The sequence below is a fragment of the Bombus fervidus genome, chromosome 14, assembly GCF_041682495.2.
Source record: "Bombus fervidus isolate BK054 chromosome 14, iyBomFerv1, whole genome shotgun sequence".
NCBI classification, from domain to species: domain Eukaryota; kingdom Metazoa; phylum Arthropoda; class Insecta; order Hymenoptera; family Apidae; genus Bombus; species Bombus fervidus.
Window position 1 is genome coordinate 7,956,512 of NC_091530.1, and position 22,957 is coordinate 7,979,468.

General features: G+C 41.6%; 1 protein-coding gene across 2 annotated transcripts in view; it reads left to right on the plus strand.

The window, feature by feature from the left end:
* The window catches only part of Fng (Fringe glycosyltransferase), a 122,608-nt gene that overhangs the window by 52,990 nt on the left and 46,661 nt on the right, over positions 1 to 22,957 (plus strand). For both annotated transcript variants that reach the window (XM_072016695.1, XM_072016696.1), the window contains one exon: positions 3,730 to 3,889. In XM_072016695.1, coding sequence (XP_071872796.1) covers positions 3,730 to 3,889 — 160 coding nt within the window. The remainder of the gene's footprint in view (positions 1 to 3,729; positions 3,890 to 22,957) is intronic.

Consider the following 22,957-nt stretch of genomic DNA (forward strand, 5'->3'; position numbering starts at 1 on the left):
GCGTATACGAACCGAGTCGCCTCGGTCGTTTCTGTCGTTGGTACAGCGGAGGTACGCCATTAAGCTGGAATTCAGGTGTATTAACGATGCCGGTTACTCGCGACAGGTACGTATCGAGCGACGGTGGCCACCCGGTAGCGCTAATGGCGCGCCGCGGAGGCAACCGTTCGTTAGAGGCATTTTATTTTGCCTATCGTACGCTTTGTACGACCGTTTATGCTCCCTGTCACCGTCTCTGTCCTCCTTCCGCGGCTCTGCCTTCTGGGAAATCCCTGTTCGCGATTGCGTTTCGATGTCAGCCACTTTGCAAACGATAAGATGCATCCCGATTTTTCTATCGTTCGTCGTTCCTCCGTCTTCCCTTTCTTCCTTTTTCTTCTTCCTCTACGCTCGATGAAATTGTCACATAAAATAAAAAAAAAAAAAAAAGAAATCGAAGACGAAAATGAAAAAAGAGAGAATTTATTCGTTAACACCTTATTTACACTAATGACCGTTTACTTCCGAACTCCAACCGTGACTTTCCAAGATCGAAGCTCTTACAACTCGACTTTCCATCGGATCCGATTCTTTTTCCTTTGTCACCCTTCAATATCTTCACTATCCACGCGTTTGTTAGGCGTCCGCGACCGTTGCCACACACGCCATCTTCTCAAACATTCTCGAACATTTGGCGGAATAATTGGGATATTGATGGCTCATTAGGCACTTCGCTTCGGCGATATAATTATCGCCGAGTGCCGCCACATCTTTATCTGCGCCATCAGCCCATCGGTTTTATAGCGTGTCGGTCGTGACAAAATCATCCTCTTATCTGGTGCTGGTCAAGACAACGACGCAATAAAGGCGGACAATCAGCGAATTGTAGCGGCATACGCGTCTTAGGACGTCGCGATACGAAGATGCCTCACGTAGTTGTTTTGCCATACAGGATTAATACTGTACGACGCACATATGTAATAAACAAACTCTGGACAAAGCAATTTCGCGGCTACGTGCAATCTACCACGGCGACAAGTTCAAACCCTTCGGTACCTCGACTAGTATAAATAGACGACCAAGTTCTTCGCGATTCATTAGTAGTGCGAACGAATATCAGTATCGAGCCAGCAAGTCGGTCAGTCATAGCGAACGACGCTTGCGATTAATTTTGTATTCTACTCGTCTCATTATTGATTTAACCAACAACACGTTACACCGTCTGTTACGTCGCGTGAGATCGTCCGTGCGACGTCCCTCATGGTCTGGCCGCCAAGGCCTACACATTGTTACACTGACCCGCGATAAACCTAAGGAACCACCATAAACCGAATCTTTTTAGCTTAATCTCTATTCATATAAGTATTTTCGGTTTATGCATGGTTCTTAAAACAGTCCTTATGTTTATTGCACGCTTTTACAAATTACGGAGAAAGCGGATGTTCGTCTAGCGAAGTAGCAGGTTTTTCCCATGAACAAGGACACCCATGAGCCACATCCGCAGGAGACTTTCTCCTCATATTTTTATTTATTAACGTTGGCTGTAACCAATGGGCATCGCGGATCGTTACCCTCACTTTTCTACCGAAAAGTGTGAACAACGAATCCGCGTTCTTAGTTCAAAAAGGCACATCCACACCGAGCTTTCCTCCTTAATAGTACGAGACGGGTCTTCTACTGTTCTTCGAATCTTCGTGTAGTCGAGTCAACGGTCTTATCCTTAGAGCAGTCATCTACTGTTTTTTCCATCTCAGCGCAGTCATCTACTATCGCTACACATTTAGATCAGTCAAATCTATTGTTCTTTCAATCTCGACGTAGTCATCTACCCGTTGCTGCAAACTTAGGCCTCGCTACGGTCTACGCGACATTAACTTAATCTACTTTTTGCTTATACGAAGCAACTAGCAAGTATACAATTATCAAATATATCTTCCGACACGGCGCAATAATAAGTGTAATAAATTGTTGAAAATATAAATCTTATGAAACTGTTGATTACAGTTTTAGTACACAACAAACATCCCTATTATCCCACAAGAAGTAAGGGGATCGACCTGTTCGTGGTGTCGATTGTTATAATCGTACCGGGAATTTACGACTCCCGTTGACGCGCTTCAACGCGATCGCGTCTCCCCGCGACTGGACGAAAAAACACCGTCCACCACAGAATTATCGCATGTTTGTGGTATGTCATTATTGCGTTGGCAACTAAGCGATTGCGGATTTTGTCAATACCGCCTAATGACAAAATCCGCAATCACTTAGTTGCCACCCCAATATATCGTCGTGCTAGTTCTTAACTGTGCTAATTACATTTTTCAGAAGAACGTAATTAGCCGATCCGAACGTATGTCATGTCGGTGCAAGGAATACAAATTCGCGATAACGTTGGCTCCAACAGAATGTTCGTGCAGTTTTTCCGGTTGAATTAGAGAAGCCTGGTTGGTGTTGGCTTATCGATCAAAAACATAGTTCACCGCGGATCTTTGTAATATTCTGAGAACGTGTGCGATCGCAGTGTGGTATAAGCTGCGCTTTCTTTCATCGGAGCTACGATGTTGTTGCTGAACGTGGTGCATCGTCGAGATTGAAATTTCCTGCACGGAATCTGGCGAATTTCTGTACGATCATGGCACGTTTGTTGTTGCATTGCATCTTCTCCGTACGAATCTGTTTTTCAGTTACAGTTCCGCATTTTTTCTCTTCTTAAAAGGAGGAAAGCTTGGTAAGCCGAAAATGCATTTCATCGTTGCCCAGCTTTTAAACCGACGAACAGGATGCAAAATACAAAAGCGAAATTGTATTTGAATTAACGGCGGAACGTAGTGAATTATGTAGACAATACCGAAGATACCCGCAACTAATTGCAGTCAATTTCATCTTCCAACAAAAAGCGAAACGAACTTTCTACTCGACCCGGTATGATGAAAATTCCATTTGGAAAGCGGCAAATATTCGATTCTTCCAAGTCCTAAGTCCGTACAAAATAATATTAAGTTTACATTAACAACAAACATTAAACTTACAGTAACATCGATAGTAATACGAAACTTCGTAAACTTCAATGTCAGTCTTCTCAGTTACGAACTAGCGTAGATAGAAGAGTTAAGAACTAGAGCGACGATACGACTGTCGCTCTTAAGTATCTATGGCCACTTTGCATGATTTTCATTGCCAACTACGAGTATTAGGACACCTATATACTCGTTACGATTATCGGAAGGCTCTAACAAATTTTATCTTCTTTAATATTTTACATGGTAACGTACATGTGACACGAACGAACCAATCGATTTGTAATAAACTGATAGAAAAGAAGTAGGCGCAGTCGTCGAAGGGCTCGGTTTTAAATTAACATGGCAAAGTGCAGCTAGCAAACTCTACTTTATGTACATTATGAAGTATGCTTTACGTTACAGAGTACATATTATAACGTGAATTAAATGTCACACGTATGTGATGAAATAATTTAAAAGGGCGAGAGGAATGGGAAGCTTTTAATTCGTCGTAGACGAATAGATGGATCTCGTAAACGCGTCCTTTTAAAAATTCTCCTCCGTTATACATCTACGATCCTTTTCAAGGAAAATCTCGTCGATAATAAAGTGGCATTAAAACCGTAATTTTATTAGAATCTGCCTGTACGAATAATTGAGCCCGTCTGAGAAACTGGATACGTTTGTATCGACACGAAAGGATGAACGAATCAGGGACATTAAATCGAGCGATACCCTGACTCTGTTTCAGGTGGTTCTGCCACTTCGACGACGATAATTACGTGAACGTGCCACGCCTGCTGAAGCTTCTGGATAACTACAATCCACGGGAGGATTGGTACCTGGGAAGGCCCTCGATACCCGCACCCTTGGAGATCATCAGACAGGGCCCGGAACCTTCCAAGCGGCCGGTGAGTTTTTAAATTCGTCGAACAGAGACGGAGCGAGCGAGCGAGAGAAAGAGAGAGACTTCTAAATGAAACCAGTTTTCCCCTCGTGGCGTCTCGTTTTTGCGATTTCCAGAAAGACAGGGTGGGCCATCATTAACGATCGAGTACCGTCGCGTCATCGTTGGTACGCGAATAACGATTTCTGTTACCGTTCGAACCGGGCCAACCCACTTTTAACCGATGGAAATCGACCTTCGAGTGGCTGCGATCGATCAGCGGCTGTCTCGCGGATTAATCGGCCGGTTTCTTGCGGCGTACACGGTTTTCTCGTAAAACGGAAGTCGCAGGTGTTACTTGGAAGCTTGGCCGTTGGCTACGAAGTACAAACGAACCGAACGAGTTCTTGTCGATCCTTTTTGCCGGAGTGTTGCTCCGTAACCGTGGAATTTCTTCCATTTTCGTCGTGACAGTAAGTCACGGTCTCCAAGGGATCAGCTCCATCCATCCGGCTTGGGTGACGGTCAATGGAGACGGTAATGAGTAGCGTTTCGTTTTTTACCGGCGGTCGTAGGCTACAGGCGTGAAAGTCGCTTTTTCGTACGTCGCGGGAGGTCTCTAGGACGAGCACAGGATGCTGTGCAAGGCCGAGCGAAATACGAGGACGCGAGGGGAAAGTGGAGAAAAGTTGGAGCGGAAGATTGACGCGATGCCAAGCAAATATCGGAAATTGGCGGATAAAGAATTTAACGCGCGGAGAAATTTAAACGTCGTAAAGTCGGTGGAAATTGCGGTGAAAAATGTTCGACGTGTATGGAAATTGGGGAGTAAAAGGTTTGGCGCGAGCAACGATAAGAGAAGTGGAAAAATTACGGTGAAAAATATTTTACGCGCAGGCCAATTATTGGGAAAAAAATACGTCAGCCGGCGAGAGATTCTGTTGCGCGTTTTCTTGCTCGGACGCGGAAGGAAGCGAATTACGGTCACTATCCTTCGGTCTTATCGAATTTATGCATCTGGGAGAAAGCAGCCGGTGCCTGCATCCGTATTTTCCAGTTTACGAGCTTAAACCGAATCCACGGTTGTTGCCTCGCCTCAGGGGGGTAAGTTTGACGAAGGAAGGAAGCGTCAGCCGGCGACCATTTTTTCTCCTTTTCCATACTTATTCCGCCCTTTGTATACGTTTTCCATCTGGGAATTCGTTCGCCGAGCAAACTAGCCAAATTTCTTTCCTTGAAAAAGTTTCTTTAGGAACACGCTTGTGCGTGAGGTATCCTCGATTAAACCGATCAAAATTATCGTACAAAATCCTTCTACTATTTTCTTCTTTTTCTCGTTTCAACAATTTTTCACACATCTCGATTCCTCTGGTTCGAGTCACGTAATACGGAATTCTTTTTATTTCTCTTCTTGTCCATTACAATAATTTTTTGCAGATCTCCGATAGGCTTTGTTGTTCGAGTCACGTAATACAGAGATCTTTTTATTTCTTTTCTCGTCTGCTTCAATAATTTTTCATAGATTTCGAATCTACTCGTTCGAATCAACAAATTCAGAATTTCTTGCTATTTCTTTCTTTTCTGTTTTTCGATAAATTTTTCTATATTTTGAGATTCTATCGGTTCGAGTCAGCCACGACACGTTATGTGTATTACGTTGCAAAATGATTTTACGTTGCAAGTAGCTTTTTACCGGTGGATCTCGTCGTGCCTAACCGTGAAATCGTAATTTTCTTCGCGAGAATCTTCTCGTATCAAGAAGTAGTCAATTTTCCGGGTTTTTGACACGGCTCTCTTACCTTTTCCCTTTCTCGTTCGGAGCAATTGCTCGAAAAGTTTCAAACGTTGCGACAGTGAATCGCTCGCGACTGCTCTTCAACTTTGAGCTCCCGCTGCGCTTCTCGTTGCCAACCACCTGCGTTGTTTACGAATTCGTTTAGTAGCAGTTTCTTTTTCACTGATATCGAGACTGTAATTATTTTTTAAAGCCACTGTTAAAAGAGGATAGTGTTGTTTTCTGATTTAAAACATCGCGATTAAATACGCTCTAAGTATTACGTATATTTTATTACACGAGTTTTGTGGGAGTATTTCGAAAGAGAATCAAGAAACCTTTCTGCTATTAAATACACGAAATATTCTCGATTCAAAGAGAATTTTTCCGAACATTAAAGAAAATTCCCTACTATTGAACAAACGAAATATTTTTGATCCGAAGGAAATCTGTTTGAACATGGGAGAAAATTTTCCGTCGTAAAGTATTCGAAATATCCTCTATTCGCAGAGAATTTTTCCGAACATTAAAGAAAATTCCCTACCACTGAACAAACGAAATATTCTTGAATCGAAGGAAATCTGTTTGAACATGGGAGAAAATTTTCCGCCGTGAAATAAAAGAGATTTCCTTCATTCGAAGAGAATTTTTTTGAACATTAAAAAAATTTCCTACCACTGAACAAATGAAACATTCTTGATCCGAAGGAAATCTGTTTGAACATGGGAGAAAATTTTCCATCATAAAATAATCAAAATATCTTCCATTCGAAGAGAATTTTTCCGAACATTAAAGAAAATTCGCTACCATTGAACAAACAAAATATTCTTGATCCGAAGGAAATCTGTTTGAACATGGGAGAAAATTTTCCGCCGTGAAATAAACGAGATATCCTCCATTCGAAGAGAATTTTTCCGAACATTAAAGAAAATTCCCTACCACTGAACAAACGAAATATTCTTGATTGGAAGGAAATCTGTTTGAACACGAGAGAAAATTTTCCATCGTAAAGTAATCGAAATATCCTCTATTCGCAGAGAATTTTTCCGAACATTAAAGAAAATTCCCTACCACTGAGCAAACGAAATATTCTTGATCCGAAGGAAATCTGTTTGAACATAGAAGAAAATGACATGTTACCAAATACGCAAGATATTCTTCGTCCGAAGGTAACTTTCTTGGACAGCAAAGAGCATTTCCTCCTACGTTGAATACTCGAAATATCTTCGATTCGACGAAAGTCCTTTCGAATACCAAGGAAAATTTCCTCCCATCAACCACACGAAACAACAATTATCCGATGGAAATCTTGATCTGAAAAGTTTTAGCCACGAAACGCGCTAAACACTGTGGATTCTCGATGCGATCGAGAGAGCATGTCTCGAGTATCACGCGTCTCGAGTGGTTTGACGCTTAACTTCGAGGCACAAAGTCCTCGGCATCGCGATCAAAAATCGATAAAAGGCCTGTCTTACCAGCGGACTCACGAGATACAAGATGCGATTTGGATTCCGCGAGATATGATCGGCGGAGGTCCCGGCAGCAGACAGGTAAAACGGGGCCCGTGATCTTATCCGACGACAGTGTCATGCTATAAGCCCATTAATCCTTTTTCCCTTGCCGAAAAAAAGAAACGAGCAGCGAGGAGGAAGCGGAGGAGTGAGAGATCGAGGGGTAGGGGTTGAGAAATAAAAGGATCAACGTTGTCAGACGTTGCGGTGGCCCATCGACGGGGCTGCGTCCTGGAAAAAACTTCTCTCCTACATTTATCATCCGCTTAGACAAATTAATAACGGCTTTGATCCGTCTGTCGCTGCCACGACGAGTCTCCGGGACGTCGCTTGTCTTCCGTGACGACCAAAGAAGCAGGAAATCGTTTGTAAGGTACAGGAAAGCGAGGCTTTCTCTTCGAATCTCGAGATGCTTGATATTTTACATGGATAGAGCGAGTTTCGTTCGATGTAACTAGTTTTTTTCTCGTTCTCTGCTTTCCGTTCCACACTTACACGGATGAAAGTTCCTTCCTGGACATTCGGTAGAAGAAAAAAGAAAAAAAAAAGAAATGAAAGAAGAAGAAAATAATTAAGATGGTGTATCTTTTTACAATTTTAATTCCATTCGATATAACTTTGATTTAGAACCACGCTTGAAGCAACATCCAGCAACGTCGAGCATATTACCGCTGTTTCATGCTTCCTGGAAAAAATCGCTGTTGCTTCAGCGTGCACCAAATGTTCCTATATATCGCTGTTGGAAATGTTTTGCAGCGTGTAGCACCAAGAGACGATGAGAAGCAAGAAGAAGAACAGTTGTTCGTTGTTGTTTCACAGCAGCCCCTACGTTTTACCATAATTATCGAGTGATTGCATAAATTTGGAACTTTTCCTTGAAAATAGAGTCAAACCGGAAACGATACATTTTTGCCGTGGTAGTCAAAGAAACAGAACCTAAGCGGAGATTCCTGTAGCCTCGTAAATCCTTGTAGCTTTAAGCTTTCCACGACTACATAAACCATGTCTATAGTCTATTTATTAGGTTGTCGGAAAAGTGTCTTTCTTTTACAGACACATCTTTTACAACGGCGCATCTTTATACAAACACGAAACCTAATCTGTCGAACGTTGCGATCTTTATCTCGATAGAGCAAAATGGATCATACGTAATTCGACAAAATAATATAAAACGAAAAAAGGTGGGCGTCCGTTATTTCCTTATAAAACGAAAGAAATTTTTCGAACGACCTAATACTTATTGTACGATAATCTAACGTTTTGAATTTCGAAAGAGTTAGACCGAATCGCAGATGAATGTGCCTCCGAGAGCGAATATTTGACGGTAGTTGGCAAAACGGAAACAAAATCGAAACCGGTAGTCTTCGGGTGAAACGATAAATCTTACGAGAGTCAGAGGACTCGTTTCTACCTCCGCAGTAGAGGAGATTAAACGTTTCTTATAAGGACCGATCAGAGCCATTCATCAACCGTCGCGTCGGTTAGATATCTCTCTTTCTCTGATTTCTACTCGAGTCTTCGGCTCGTTAAGCCCTAATCGCTCCACTCTTTTCATTTTCACAAACCCCACCCTTTCGACGACTAACTTTTGACCCTCCGTTATTCGTGTCCGACCGCTAGCAATAAACGTTCGTCGTATATTTGCGTTGGTAATTAGAACGTCCATAGGATTATTTTATTCTTGAATTATGGACAAGAAAGGTACGAAGCGACCGTGGAAAAAACCGCAGTATCCGCGAGAAAGTGTGAAACGAGATTTTTTATTAGTAGCTTTGTATGGGAAGGTCCCGCGATAAGTCGGATTTCTCGTCTTTTGGAGACGAACAGCTTTAATATTCGATATCGTTCGATATTTGCACTTGGATTTCTTTATCAGCTTCTTGAATATTTAAAAAATATTAGCATTGTTACGATGACTACTACACGAGTTACGTTACGAACGTTTATTATGGAAATATATTTATAGAGTATACTGTTCGTTAGTCATAGTATTATTATTTATTCTTGTTTGTTATTTATGGTGCTGGTTTATATTCAGGCTTCGCATTTTTCTCCTATGTGCTACGTAGTCAGCAAGCGGTGTAAAAATCAGAAAATCGAAGCTATCGTATTTTGTTGTTATTTCTGTATTCAGAGGTAGGATCATAACAGCTATTATTTTATTCTTTGGATAAATCTATCGTACTGTTCTGAGCCGAAAGACCTCTATTGCACTTTTTTACATGGGATAAAAACAAAAGAACATCTTAAACCTATCGATTAGATTTATCAATTGTATCTAGAACTACCTTCTAGTTACTATTTATTGTAACTAGCGCATCTGCATATGGATGGCAGCGCGAACTCATGTTGTCATTTTCAACATATTTATTTATTTAACGAAAGATCTTTTTCTCCATACTTAACAAGCACAAAGTACTTCTTCTGCGATCATGCGTTTTCGTATCGTTGCGAACGTTTCACGTCCTGGTTCAATCTCCGCAAAAGGGTAGCGAAACGTCCTGATGTGCTCTGCTCGAGAAGCCAGCATTGAATTAATTAGACTAAACGTAATCTCGTTGGATCGCAGTTTCGCATTAGCTATTTCAGCTTTCTCCAAGAAAAAAAAAAGAAAAAGAAAAGAAGAAAAAGACTCGACTCTATCCAAGATTCTACGATACAATTTTCGCTTACTCCGCTCATTCTTCATCCTCCTGTTTTCTATCATGGAACACTTTTCAAGCTCGTTCGCAAACTACCGAGAAATAAATCTAACACAATTTTCATACTTGAGGTCATCGATTTACCTTCGATAAAGTACGGTTTATAGAAGGAAGAGACTATTACGTAAGGTTCTGCACGGAAGATGAGAACGGGGATAGACGTGTCTCGCCGTTTTATTCTGCTTTTATCGCCAACATATTTGGAGAAGATGGGACCGCGGGCCCGTTTCCAGTGAATGGACATTGTTCGGCGGACACTGCCAGTATAAAGGGATCCTCCTCTCTCTCTCTCTTTCCCCAATGGTATTCCGCGTTTTTCAACCCTGTTCCTCCTCTTCATTCAGCCTTCTTACGATCCAGTCGAACCAGTATCGTTGTATGAACGAAGAACCCTCTATGAAAGTCGATCGAGCAGCCGAGGTCGGCTATCGATATGTCGCGTGGTAACCCACTTACAGCTCACGAAAGTAGCATAAGACACTTCTGTAAACTCGTTATCGACATAGAAATCGGAGAATTAAATTTGAAAATGTATATGGAAAGTACGAGATATTTGGTACGAGTATGCACAGGCTGACGAAATTATCCCAACACCTGTGCGTACGTACTTTTTACGAATATATTATGCACCTTATACGAAAGATTTTGAATTCATTAGCATTTTTACGAGACTCGACTGTTACGGTTTTATTGGTCAAGCTTGGAACAAATTTAGAAAAAAATGTATAATAGTTTTGTAGAGGTCACAAGAGTATTTAAACAATGGATTATCCATTTACTAGGTATACGTTTGCGATAAATATAATGTAACTTCTATCGTAGTATCGTAATTACTATAATTAGTTTAATAATGATAAGTAGATTAAACGGATGTTGATTGAACAGAAAACAATGGTTATTAAACATGAACTAGTCGCAGCAAACGTATAATAATTAACACAACTAAACAATTAATTAACGATTCTCGTCAACGCAATCCGCACTCTCTGACTTCTTAACTCTGACTTCTCCTGTTAATTCGTTTATTGTCCCCTAGCAACCCCTTGTCTTTTGTCTTAGCCTCACTACGTACATGCTCAGCAACCGTTTGTTTATAATCCGCACAACCCCCCCCCCCCCCCAGGCCCCTCGTCCATGATACTACACTATACACAGGCTAAAATAAATAAATACGTAGATTCGTATACATTTTTAGAGAAATTTCTCATTTTACCGATATAATCATGACAATCGCGTCTGAAAAATTGAAATTAACGGGCTAATGGAATTTCAAAATATTTTCTACAACGCACACGATATGCACAAATTTTCTAAATCTACGATAAACGCTTTCGTGAATCATTTAAATCGTCGTAGCTTGCGCGAACACCGTGTTTCGATCATTTTTTGCCCTTTTCTCTTACACGAGTAGACTACTCTGGCAGTATCCATTTTATTAAAACTGCAAGGGATCGTTGGTGGAGATTGGCTCTACTCGCGATTCCAGACCTGTAATTTAGCTTCACAGGCCGAGAAAGATGTTTCGCAGGAATCAACGAATTCTGGAACGATTCCAGTGGTCTTACGATCGTTAGCGTCATTACGGTGGACCTGGCGAGTTTATGGGGGAATTTTGAGTATTATAAAGAAAGCCAAGACGTGGTATAATTTTCTTAGAGATTCGTCGAAGAGAAGTGGGTCAAGTTGTGCCTCGATTCTTCGAAACCATCGTTCTTTGCGTATAATACGAGGAATAAGATAACACAGACTGCGTAATAACAGCAAGACGAATCTCGTTCTCGGCATTGTCACGAATGTTCCCGTTTTCCGCTATTCCGCTCGTATTCTCGCCAACATTCCGCGGAATGTGTTTCTACCATTCCATCAATGTGTTTATACCATTCCGGAACTCGCGATGCCGCAGATTAGGAAGCTTCACAGATTTACACGTAGACGTATGACGTAGAGATTCGCAGATGCTTTCGTATTTCCACTTCAACGTGGTAGTTAATCTCGTAGCCACGGGCGATTGTCGTATTTTCTTTTTTATTTTTTTTTTTTTTTTGCACAAAATCGCGGACGAAATTTATACCACGTATAAGTTTATCATAAGAGGAGGGTCTTGATGCAATGGAAAAAACGCAACGCGATAATGGCGCGACGTGTTCGCGATTTCGTAGAGAAAAATACGAAAATCGCCGGCGGCTGGAGGGTTTGCTTCGTAGCAACGAATTCCGAAATGATGAAAGGCGAGGTCCTTGCTTTAAGGCTGTGCACGCATCAACGACAATTGTCGGGCGACAGTTTCGTCGTTTACGAAAAGAGCATTAGTACGTTCATACGTGAACGTGCGCGCAATTCGTGACATGACTTTTTTTCTTTGTTAGAAGAAAAGATCGAACTATTGCGCGAGAAATTGTCGCCGGTGCGCGCACCGAATATCTACGTGCGTCTAGGAAAAGTGCAACGTCAACTGCCTTGTTATTTAACACTGGAACTACCGATAGTTAACGCAAGCTATTTCTACCAAAATCAGTGAAAATGACTGGTCTTTCAAAAATATAGAATATTTGTATATTTATTGATTTATTACTTTCTTACAGAAGCAATTCCATGTTATGTAGTACATTTTTAGTATTATTAACTATGATCCCTAAAATGATCCCTAAACGAGGGTCGACACATTTATAAAATTGTAGAACCAGTCATTTTCACTGCTGTGGTATTTCTAGCGTTAGCATCTAGCGATCTAGCGATCGATCCGCAATTTTCTTGATATCTGATATCGTCATATCGAACGATACGCAGTAGAAATTTTAAAAACGTGTGGCAAGTTGTACAAAACGAGGAAACTGGTTAATTGAGGTTCGATAAACACATTGCAGGACCCTTTGACACTTTGACAAGTACCAGTAATTTTCACTGGTATTGGTATAATTAGCTTTGATACAAAATAATTTTGAGTTTGAATACGTACAAAACAAAATAAAATTCATTACATTATTCTTTTAGTTATCGTTGTGAAAGTCATTACATCATTGTGGAAAAAAGTATAACACGAAGTAGGAATTTTAAAATAAAATTGTAAAACCAGTCAATTTGATTGGTGTGGTAGTTCTAGTGTTAAGAGCTATGTTTCTCGTTCCTCGTGCAACGAAGAACGTTTATTCACATATTTTTTAGCTAAATAAATTTCTAACTAAATAAAACACATAGGTAAGTTTTATAATTAATTTCTTGTATACCGTCAACGAATACTAATTATCGTTAACGTTAGCAACAATCGTCAATGGTCGAAGAACGTAACCAGAAAAAATCATTAACGTCGATATTGGTTAGCGACAAGCAAAATAAAATTCAACTCTTCGATAACGGTTACTGGTGATCGGAACAATTAAAAACGAATATTTTTCAATCGTTTGATTTTTTGCAAAATTTCTCTGATAATTGGCTTGCACTGAAATAAAAATTAATTTTTTCCAAGTTATTATCTTCTCTTTTTAAAAAATATCTAAGGTAACTGTTATCCTGGATCTCTGATATTTCGATTTATGGCGGCTCTTAGGGCAACGTATTATATATAAAATTCACGAGGCAGTGAACGTATTAAAGATAGAAATAGGTGCGCACGGGATTTCTCGGGGATTTAGTCGTGGACGGGACGATACATACGAGCGAAAGATGGGCTAGGTCGCGCTGCTTTCTGCAGGAACACCATCGACCTATCCGCCGACCCCCCATGGGTGTGGTACCATCTTCCAGCCAAGATTATGGTCTCGGTATGGTGGACGTTACTCCCTGGGGCCTTCGCGTACTCGTATATTATATTTGCCCGAGAAATACTTACCTTACCCTTCTCCTCCTCTAACCTATTCCTCGTCCGACCGCTCTCTCTCCCTCTCTTTCTCTTCCATCTTCTTTCGGTCGAGTTTCCTCCTTGTTCTCGCTATCTTCAGAACCTCTTTGCGGACCTAGAGGCTGTGCACGTGCACCGCAAGAAGAGCTTGGAGCGGTTGGACGAGTGAATGAGCGTTCATGGCGAGGGTGGAGATCTCTTAGTCATGCCGGAGTTCGGTTTCGAAGCTGTTTTTAGCTTCGCTTATTTATGGTTCAACCCACTTAAACGTTGAAATGAAAGTTATATATGCGTCGATTGTTTCGCGATCATCCCAATTTGTGAACATTAGGACATTAACGGGGACAGCTAGACTAGAGTGAGGAAGTCTCGAGCATCAGGATAAAGAGATAGATAATTATTGTCTAAATCGTTCTATTCTGAATTTACCGTTTCATTATACTGTCAAAGGATTTCAATCTTCGAGGATCGTCACATGGTTTGACGTTTACCGTAGCTACAAAAATTATGTGTTGTAGCATCAACATCGGTTACTTGATCGAGTCGGTAATTATGTTTTTTAAATTTATCGTTATTTATGTGATCATCCTGCGATGAACGAGCTCGTGGAAGTTAGTCATCCGTCTGCTAAAAAATTGGACGTTAATCGTCTACTTATATAACGAAAATAAGAAATTAATAGAAAGCGTAGTTCGATCAATGTAGCTTCTGAGAGAGTCGATTCATCACGTTGCCCCATTCGCATCGTTACCTTGCACGATTGCAAAATCGATTAATCGTTTCCTTGATATTTTAAACGAAATTATCACGTCTTGTATGAGACTTAACGCTTATGAAAGGCTGTACTATGTTAGCTGGAATCGGGCCAATCGGTCCCCCTAGAGCGGCGATAATCGAAGACTCGAGTGGACAGAGAATGCGGTGGTCCGATAATCACCGCGACTTTTGTTATTGCACGGGGATTTAAATTAGCCCCGGGTATACGTGTCTTCGCCGGGCAATCGCTCGGTGCCTATTATATCGTTAGACCAGAAATTCTCGACGTTCAATTACCCGCCGTCAAATCGACCGGTGATTACGAAACACTGGCCCTTGTGTGCTCGCGCATGCACATGTGCACGTGTATAGCCGTACGATCTAGAAAATCGTGCAATCACAGCGCTGACAACTAGATGCACGGCCCCGTCTTTTTTCTTCGACGTCCCTCCAAGGGGATAATTAGCCCCGTTACACCGAGTTATCTCGTGCAACCGAGAGGAACAGTCGAGTTTCAAGAATTTTCAAATCCAAGGTAGGTTAGTTCAGCGCGATCCAGTTTGCGAATTCAAATTAATAACGATTGATTTGACAGCTCTCAAATTTAGAGCGACTCGACTCAGCGCGCTCAAGTTTGAAAGCGCAAATTTTCAAGGCTCGAATTTGGAATTTCCAAATTTAGAGCGATCGTAGCTCGAATTAAGGACGCTAGAATTTGGAATTTTCGGATTTCAGGCGATTCAATCTAGCGCGCTGAAGCTCGCGAGCTCAAATTATCAACGCTAAAATTTGGGACTCTCAAATTTAGAGCGACTCGACTCAGCGCGCTCAAGTTTGAAAGAACAGATCTTCAACGCTCAAACTTGAGATTTTCAAACGTACGTTGGTCCAATTTAAACCGTTCAAGCTTGTGACCTGAAATTTGCAAATTTGCCCACATTTAGGATACTCGATTTGAACACAAGCTAATCTCGAAACTTGAGAGTCTAAATTCATCGAAAAGTAAGACTCCTGATTTCATTCTGGAGTACTTTTTGACCCGATGTAACGGAACAGAGAGACATCAGCCACAAGACACCTCGACTGGGAACCTCTTCTCTCTATCCAACGTTCATCCGAACGTCGATCCGACGATCGGATCGGTTGGCTTACGTTCTTTCGCCGCCGGTGTAATTACGGCTGCATTGGCCAGGGGATATTGCAGCCACCACGCCCCCGGTGAAAGGGTGATCGAAACGAAACGGAGTAGCAACATGGAAAAAGATAGAGAAGCAGCAAGTGCACGGAGTCGGTTCGCGGCCACCGGTGATTTCAGTCGGCCGGTAGGCCGATCCAGCCTCGGGATAACCTGCCGATGAACCGTAAACCAGGAACTTATTACCGAGCCGTGTAGCTCGCTTGCTCGCGCTCCAGCTCGCCGATGCTTTATTATTACGACTACCAGCAGCGTGTGTGCAACTGCACACTTTGCACGTGTTTCTAGGATCCCGAACTACACGCCACGTACTTCTGTATACGTAGAAGAAGAGGGCTGATCGAACTTATTCGAACGACGATGAGTTCTGCCTCGTGGCTCTTGGATCCTACGGTTTTTTTTAATTGGGGATTATATATATATTGAGAGAGAGAGAGAGAGAGAGAGAGAGAGAGAGAGAGAGAGAGAGAGAGAGAGAGAGAGAGAGAGAGAAGACAGGTTTGAGATTGGTTTGTTAATCGATGGCTCGAGATGGCTCGTGTTCCGTGTTGATATAAATATCAACGTGTTCTCTCGCGTGAAACGATTTACAACGAAGAATGGAGGTTTTTAGGATTTTTATCAGTCAGTTGATGCTCTGTTGGACGACGAGATATTGGAACGTAGCGATGTTGAGATGCGTTTGGGTACGAAGAAATTACTGCAGATACGCAGAGATATACTTGAAATAGAACTTTTCTATATAATATCGGACTTTGATTTCATCTCAGATAACGTAAGCTATCATTACGTAACTCGAGCGACGCGGGTAGATTCGTTGCCTGAATGTAAACTTAGCAGAATTATAGGAAGAGATAACAAGATGGAAGAAGATGCGATAAACGATGAAAAATATCCTACACTTTCGTCGGTATTTTCATGCTCACAGTTTTCTTTTTTACGAGGATATTACTTGTAGTCGTCGAGAGGAAATTTCGTTCGACGTTAACATTCTTGGATTGCAATTATCATAATTCAGTAGTCTCTGTATATTACTTCATTTCCGAGAGTCAGCTTCTTGTTCGTTTTATCAGTTGTCGCCCATTCGAACAACCCCGCCACAGAATTATTCGAATCGCGTTCTCGTCTCTGATATTTCCTCTCGCTGAATCTAAATCTGCCCACAATATCTTCGTTTTCTTCTTCCTTATTATGGACCAATGGTGTATCGTAACGTACAAGTTTGATCGCTCCGTTGAAGCTTAGGTGACTCGAATAATCCTGTCCGACCATATAGTTAGAAATCGATGTTTCTCGCAAAAGTTGCCGAGCAAACTGGTATTTATCGCGTTGCGAGCGGAGTGTACGTTTTCTTGCGATGAAAGCTTCTTGCAAGCGTTATTATCCATATCGCTGGAATCGTTGGTTTTGCCGTTGAATTTACCCGTGTCCCGGCATAGCAATGCGAGCCAGAGAATTATGCCGCTGCATTAGCTGCAAGCGGGTTTATTACTCTCGAGTAACGACCGGAGCCAAGCTACGACTAATAATTACGTTCCTATATTTCTTTCCGCGATTCTATACGTCCTATTGTTGCTGCCGGGGCCAATTTTCCTCGGCGTGCCTCGCGAGAACGTTCTTACGTAGACAGCCGAGCAATTTCGAGTTTTACAGTTGCAATACTACACTCGCCATTAACTGTAGTATTACCTAGTCAAACGACCACGATTTCCTGATTTTCGGCCCTTTTCGATCAGATACCGCAGCCGTGTATGAACCTTCTGTCGGAAATCTATGCGCAGTTAACAACGGCGTGGTTTTATTAATGCAGAATGTTGCAAAAAATGTAACAGGATAAAATATATTAGGGCGGAGAGTCGGCCGATGAGACACGCGAAACAGATCATACGGGTCACCATGTGACGAATCGCTTCTCCTTGTAGATATATCTTTTCGAAGAAAGGAAAAAGGACGCATAACCACGCGCAGCGTAAATATTTCTTTTCGACAAATTTGTCGGAATTAACGTTGATCTTTAGTAACGTTCGTTCAGACGAATGAATGGTTACACTCGTATACGTTTACACTTTTGATATTTATTTTAATACCATTTTCGATACTAATTCGCGATAACAATTCGTTGGAGAAAAATTCATAACTCGTAATACGTAATTCACAACATTCGCAACTCTTACGAACGTTACCAACGAAATAGAAGATAGGTAGAAACTCGTTTCGTTTTGCATATTTCACTGTAACTTTGCATATCACGTGCGTTCTGCGCATCTTTGTACTTTTAAATTTCCAGCAGATATATTCGTAGCCGGTTCGACTCCGATCACTCGATGGAATATTTTTGTACAACAACGTTTCGTCCATCGAACAACTCGAAACAATTCAATCGGAATTTGAATGGCAATTTGGTAATATACTTGTTGGAATAGGCTCAATACCCTTACACAGACACCCATGCAGGCATTTCAACAGGACACTTACACAGTTGTTAATTATATCACTCTTTTATATACATCAGGTTCTGTAGTTCTGTTTAATAAATATATTATTTCAACATAAACATTGTGTCTTCCACAGATTATTAATCTTAACTTCAAGATTAAATTCTAGCAATACTGTAGCCTAGTCGTGAATCGAGTACTTTTCAACACGATCTGTTCCTTGGGATTCTTACTTGAAAAAGAAAGAAAAAAAGAAAAAAAGAGGAAGAAAAAAAGGAAACGAAAAAAGATCCAAATGGCGAACGAGAAACCGCAATCCGAATCTTATTAATCGCTCTGTTATTCAACGTTTGCGAAGCATCTGGCCACGTCACGGACTCGTTAATAGCCGGTTGCGTTCTCGGTTCGACAGGGTCTAAAATCGGAATACCGATCGGCATAGATCGGTGGCCGATCCCTGGGCTAATTAACAGGTGGACGTTTATCGGGGGCCCGTGTCGTAACTTCGTAGGGTGTCGACTAGTTCGGATTTCCGTTTCTCGTCCCCCTTGTGCCACTTCTCTTTCGAGCGTTTAAAGTTTAAACGAGAGCCTGGCTCGTATATCAGCCGGGCCTCGATACGAGAGCTGACGCGGGATTTACTGCTAATAGCACGTCGAATCGGTAATCGGTCGCGTATTAATTAATCAACCGGGCCGTGACAAGATGCGCATTCTTTTTCGGCGGGATCGTTCCTTTGTATCGACGCGGGAGCGAAATGAGACGAGAACGAACCGAGAATAAAATGACGGAGAACGCCTTCCGATCGTTGGGGAACGGAGGAAAATAAACGACTCGTGGATCGAGCCTCGTCGTCCTGTCTATACCGGGTGTCTCGCAAAACAGCGATGCGAAACTCTGAAGTATCTTATACGCGACAATTATTATTTACGTTATTTATTTAGAAAATGTTTCCACTAATTACAAACGGATCGAGTTAAATGGAAGATGAAGGGGCCCTCGGGCCCCGATCGATATACAGGCTGTTTCATTTTTATCTCGTCAAATTGTGTCAGCATGCTGGGCGATTATAAAAGAGAAAAAAATGTACGAATGTTGTAGGATCGTGAATGTATAACAAACATACTAAAATTATAAACGACTGATTTATTGCTTCGTTTTGCATGGAAATGATCGACGTATGTTAATCGTGTATTTACGAGGATGGAGGTGGCTTTGAAGAAGAACTTCGACAAAGATTAAACAGAAGCGATCAAGATGAAGGAAAGTGCATTAAACATCGAACGGAAGATGACGAAATAAACATGGAGCTTGTACCTCTTCGAAGACAGAATTTCCAGAGAAAATTTCATTTTCTTTTATATCATAATGTGGAATTATGTAAAGTAATTTTGTCAGTCTTTCTTTCAACATTCTGACAAAATTAAATATCGCAGTTGAGTTTATAATCATCCACGGTTTTTTATTTCTACTTTGCTGGGAATTCTACGCCGTATATAAGATAACTAAGCTTGCCGCGTAAGAAAGAATCAACTGGACGATTTATAAAGATCTACGCTACCGATGAAACTACCATCAATCGCGACTGTCCTGTAATCCGAGAGAAACGTGTTTCGACGATATCTATCCCTCTGTTGGAAAGTTTCGTCGATTTTCTTGCTCGTTGCGAAAGAAATACGGTGCTGTCTGATTTTTTTAAAGTCCAGTCTCATTCTAAACTGGAGTGAAAGGTTTCATTCTGAGCTGCTCCCCGTTGTCTTCCTATGTTAGCCGTTTATCTAGTTCCGTATATTACGTACTATCGGGTCGCATTCACCCGGTCGTCGAACCATCGACGACGATAAATAAATCTGGACGCGTTTATCGAGAGATCCGGCGCACAAAGCGCAATAAAAATTGATTGCCCGGTCGGTCGAGCTCGTACGACGTCGGATTCGCGATCTAGGATCGGTAACGACGTACGGCGAACGACGAAAAATGATCGGATGGAGTGTTGGATGCCTCGTGTAATGGCTCCATCGTAACCGATCCGGCGATTTCCTCGAAATTGGAGAAATTCCACGGATACCGGTTCCAATTCTTTCGTTTCTTCCCGGTGACATACGATTTATGTTTATACTTCCGCTTCTCCCCTCTACGATCCAACTACTGCATTCTGCGACGTTGTTGAAAATGCGTACGAATTTTATGCAATTTACGAAACGTCTCGTATATAGCGTCTTCTTTAAAATTCCATGAAATATACTTACTTGGTTATTACCGCGCTACCAGCTTAGCTTTTACGTGGAAACGATTCTGTGGGTGCGTACTGAAGCAAATAAAATAAATAAAATGAATGAAATAACTTCGCTTCGATCTTGCTCTCATTTTAGCAACAAAAGAGCTTTGTAGCGTTTTAACCAGTTAGCTGTTACGACTTGTTTGGAAGCTTCGAAAAGCGTGCACCTAAAATGTGTGGCAAAAGGTAAGCGACGACGAGTATACTCGTCGAACGCGGAGTATGCGTGGCTGTTGTAATATAAAATTAAATAGCAATGAAATGTCTGACCGGGCTTGTCATAACATCATAAGATATTACCAGTTCTTCAGGACGAGTATACTCGTCGATAACAGCTGACTGGTTAAGCAAGTGTTTAAACGTAAAATTGAGACGAGTAGTCGCTCGTGCAATTAACCATCTTTTTCATATCCCGTTGGAATTTCAAGTATTTTGCAATGTTAAAATATCATCGAGTTGGAGATGATTTGAAAGAACGCAGCGGGATTCGACTTAGCGTAGCACTTAGCGTGGTTTAGCTTAGCTTTTCGGTGGAAAAGTGTCGGTTTAAAGAACGCACGCAGTAATCGCGTTGCATTGGACGAAAGTCGACAGAAGCTTCTGCGGCGAAAGAAATGAAACACGATGTTCGTCGGAAAAGAAGATAGAACGGCCTTCCATGGCGCAGGGGCAGGGTAAAAAGAGGAACCATAGGTGGTCGCAGCGGGAAAGCAGCGAACCGCGGCTCTCCAGTGGCCGCATTAATCATTTAGCGGACGGAAAGAGGAAGAGCGAGTAAATTGCGTGGCGCGAGCGAAAGCCAGACTCTGGAGAAACGCGAAACGTTTCATTAAAACCTGTCCGTCGAACTCTGCGTCAGATAATCGTTCGCCTACTAGTCATTGTTGCAGATAGAGTTTATCGTAGCGGTCATCGAACGTTGCGTTCGAGGATGCTTCAAATTTACAAGAAGAGTACAAGGTTCGTGTGTCAACGATCTACAAGTTGCAACTTTATTGGCTAAATTTTGTTATTCTGTTTAGAAAAATTACGATGTTGATTATAGGCTGACATACTCGTTATTCTTCGACATTCGTGTTTACTCGATTTATTTGTCGAGAGAAAAACCAGTTAACTTTCTTCTACTGTTACTTCTCTATTTACAGCTCTCATAGTTTAGTACTCGTTACAAGCAAATACATCGTACTTTTTATGTTTGCAAGAATCGAAACTAGTAGTTTATCTGAAATTGATTTGTCTTCGTTCTTAACTCGTAGTTTCACTGATATAGAAATATCTGTTTAAGGGTAGAAATTGTTTTCGAATTAAAGTAAAGTAAAATACAAAAACTGTCTTCCTTATTTATCGATATTTTTTGAAAGATCATCAAGCTATCCTGTATTTTTCCTGCTATTTCCTGTAATTTTCTATAATTTCCTGTTGCGGGAGAAAGTATTCGCGATCGCGAGTAAATAACAGTTATCACGGATTAATCGTCCACTGACAGGAAGGTCGAGACGCGTCGACCTTGGTATCGCGTTAGAAGGTCGGCGCGAGCGATTCCCGAGGGAAGGGAAATCGGCTCGTTGCGCGTGAACAGCTTCTCTACGCGGTTTTCCTATTACCGCGCGGCAAAAAGCCGAGCAAACAAAGCGTGCACCTGCCTCGGACCATGGGATCGCCAGGCATCCGAATCGTGAATTCTTCGCGTGCCTCTTCCCTGCCGATTATTCTCGCGCACCATCCGAATGACAAACGAATTATGGAGAATTCGAACTGTCACGTTATCTCAAATTTTGATCCCCTTTCGATACAATTCATAGACTTCCATCCGTTTAGGATTTCAGAGATCTTCGAGGACAGGATCGAGATAGAAGAGACGCATCGAGCGATTCGAATTTCCAAATTGTTTCCAGTCTCCTCGTGTGGTCTGTTTTATGAAATTTCCTCTCTGATACTTTCGAATCGATTCGTCGTTCGGTCAGAAATTGTTGAAATTTCCCGGAGAGCAGAGTCGACATAGAAGAGACACCTCGGGGAATTTAAACTTCCAAATTGCTTTCGGTCTTCACCTGTTGATTTTCCTATTCTCTGAACCGCACTTCTGTCTCCTCGTGAAATTTTTATTCCACTTGTCTGAGATTTTAATTTCGTATAAAAACGTCGAGCGCAATTTTCTCGCAGCTGTACAGTTCGCTGTTCGCGTTATGGTAATATCGTTAGAATTTCGCATCTCGAAGAATTCCAAATTACTTTCAAGTTACTTTGAATTTTCACCCGTAGATTTCTCCGCCAACCTTCGATTCTACAAGAATATGAAAATTTCATGACTGCGGTTTACTACCCCGTTTCATGGTAATATCGTTATAATTTCACACCTTGAGGAATCTGAACTTCCAAACTACTTGCAGTTCTTCACCTGTACAATTTCTCTCTAGACGAATCCTCCATTCCACGATAATATGAAAACTTCGTTGCGCGACTGTATTGTAGTTTACCATCCGTTTCATGGCAATGTTGTTACGATTTCACGAACCTAAGGACAAAATACGGTTTCGCAACGATTGCGGCCCTGGCCTCTAGCACCTATTCTCGCATTCGTCAGAAAATCGCACCCTGTTCGCAGGC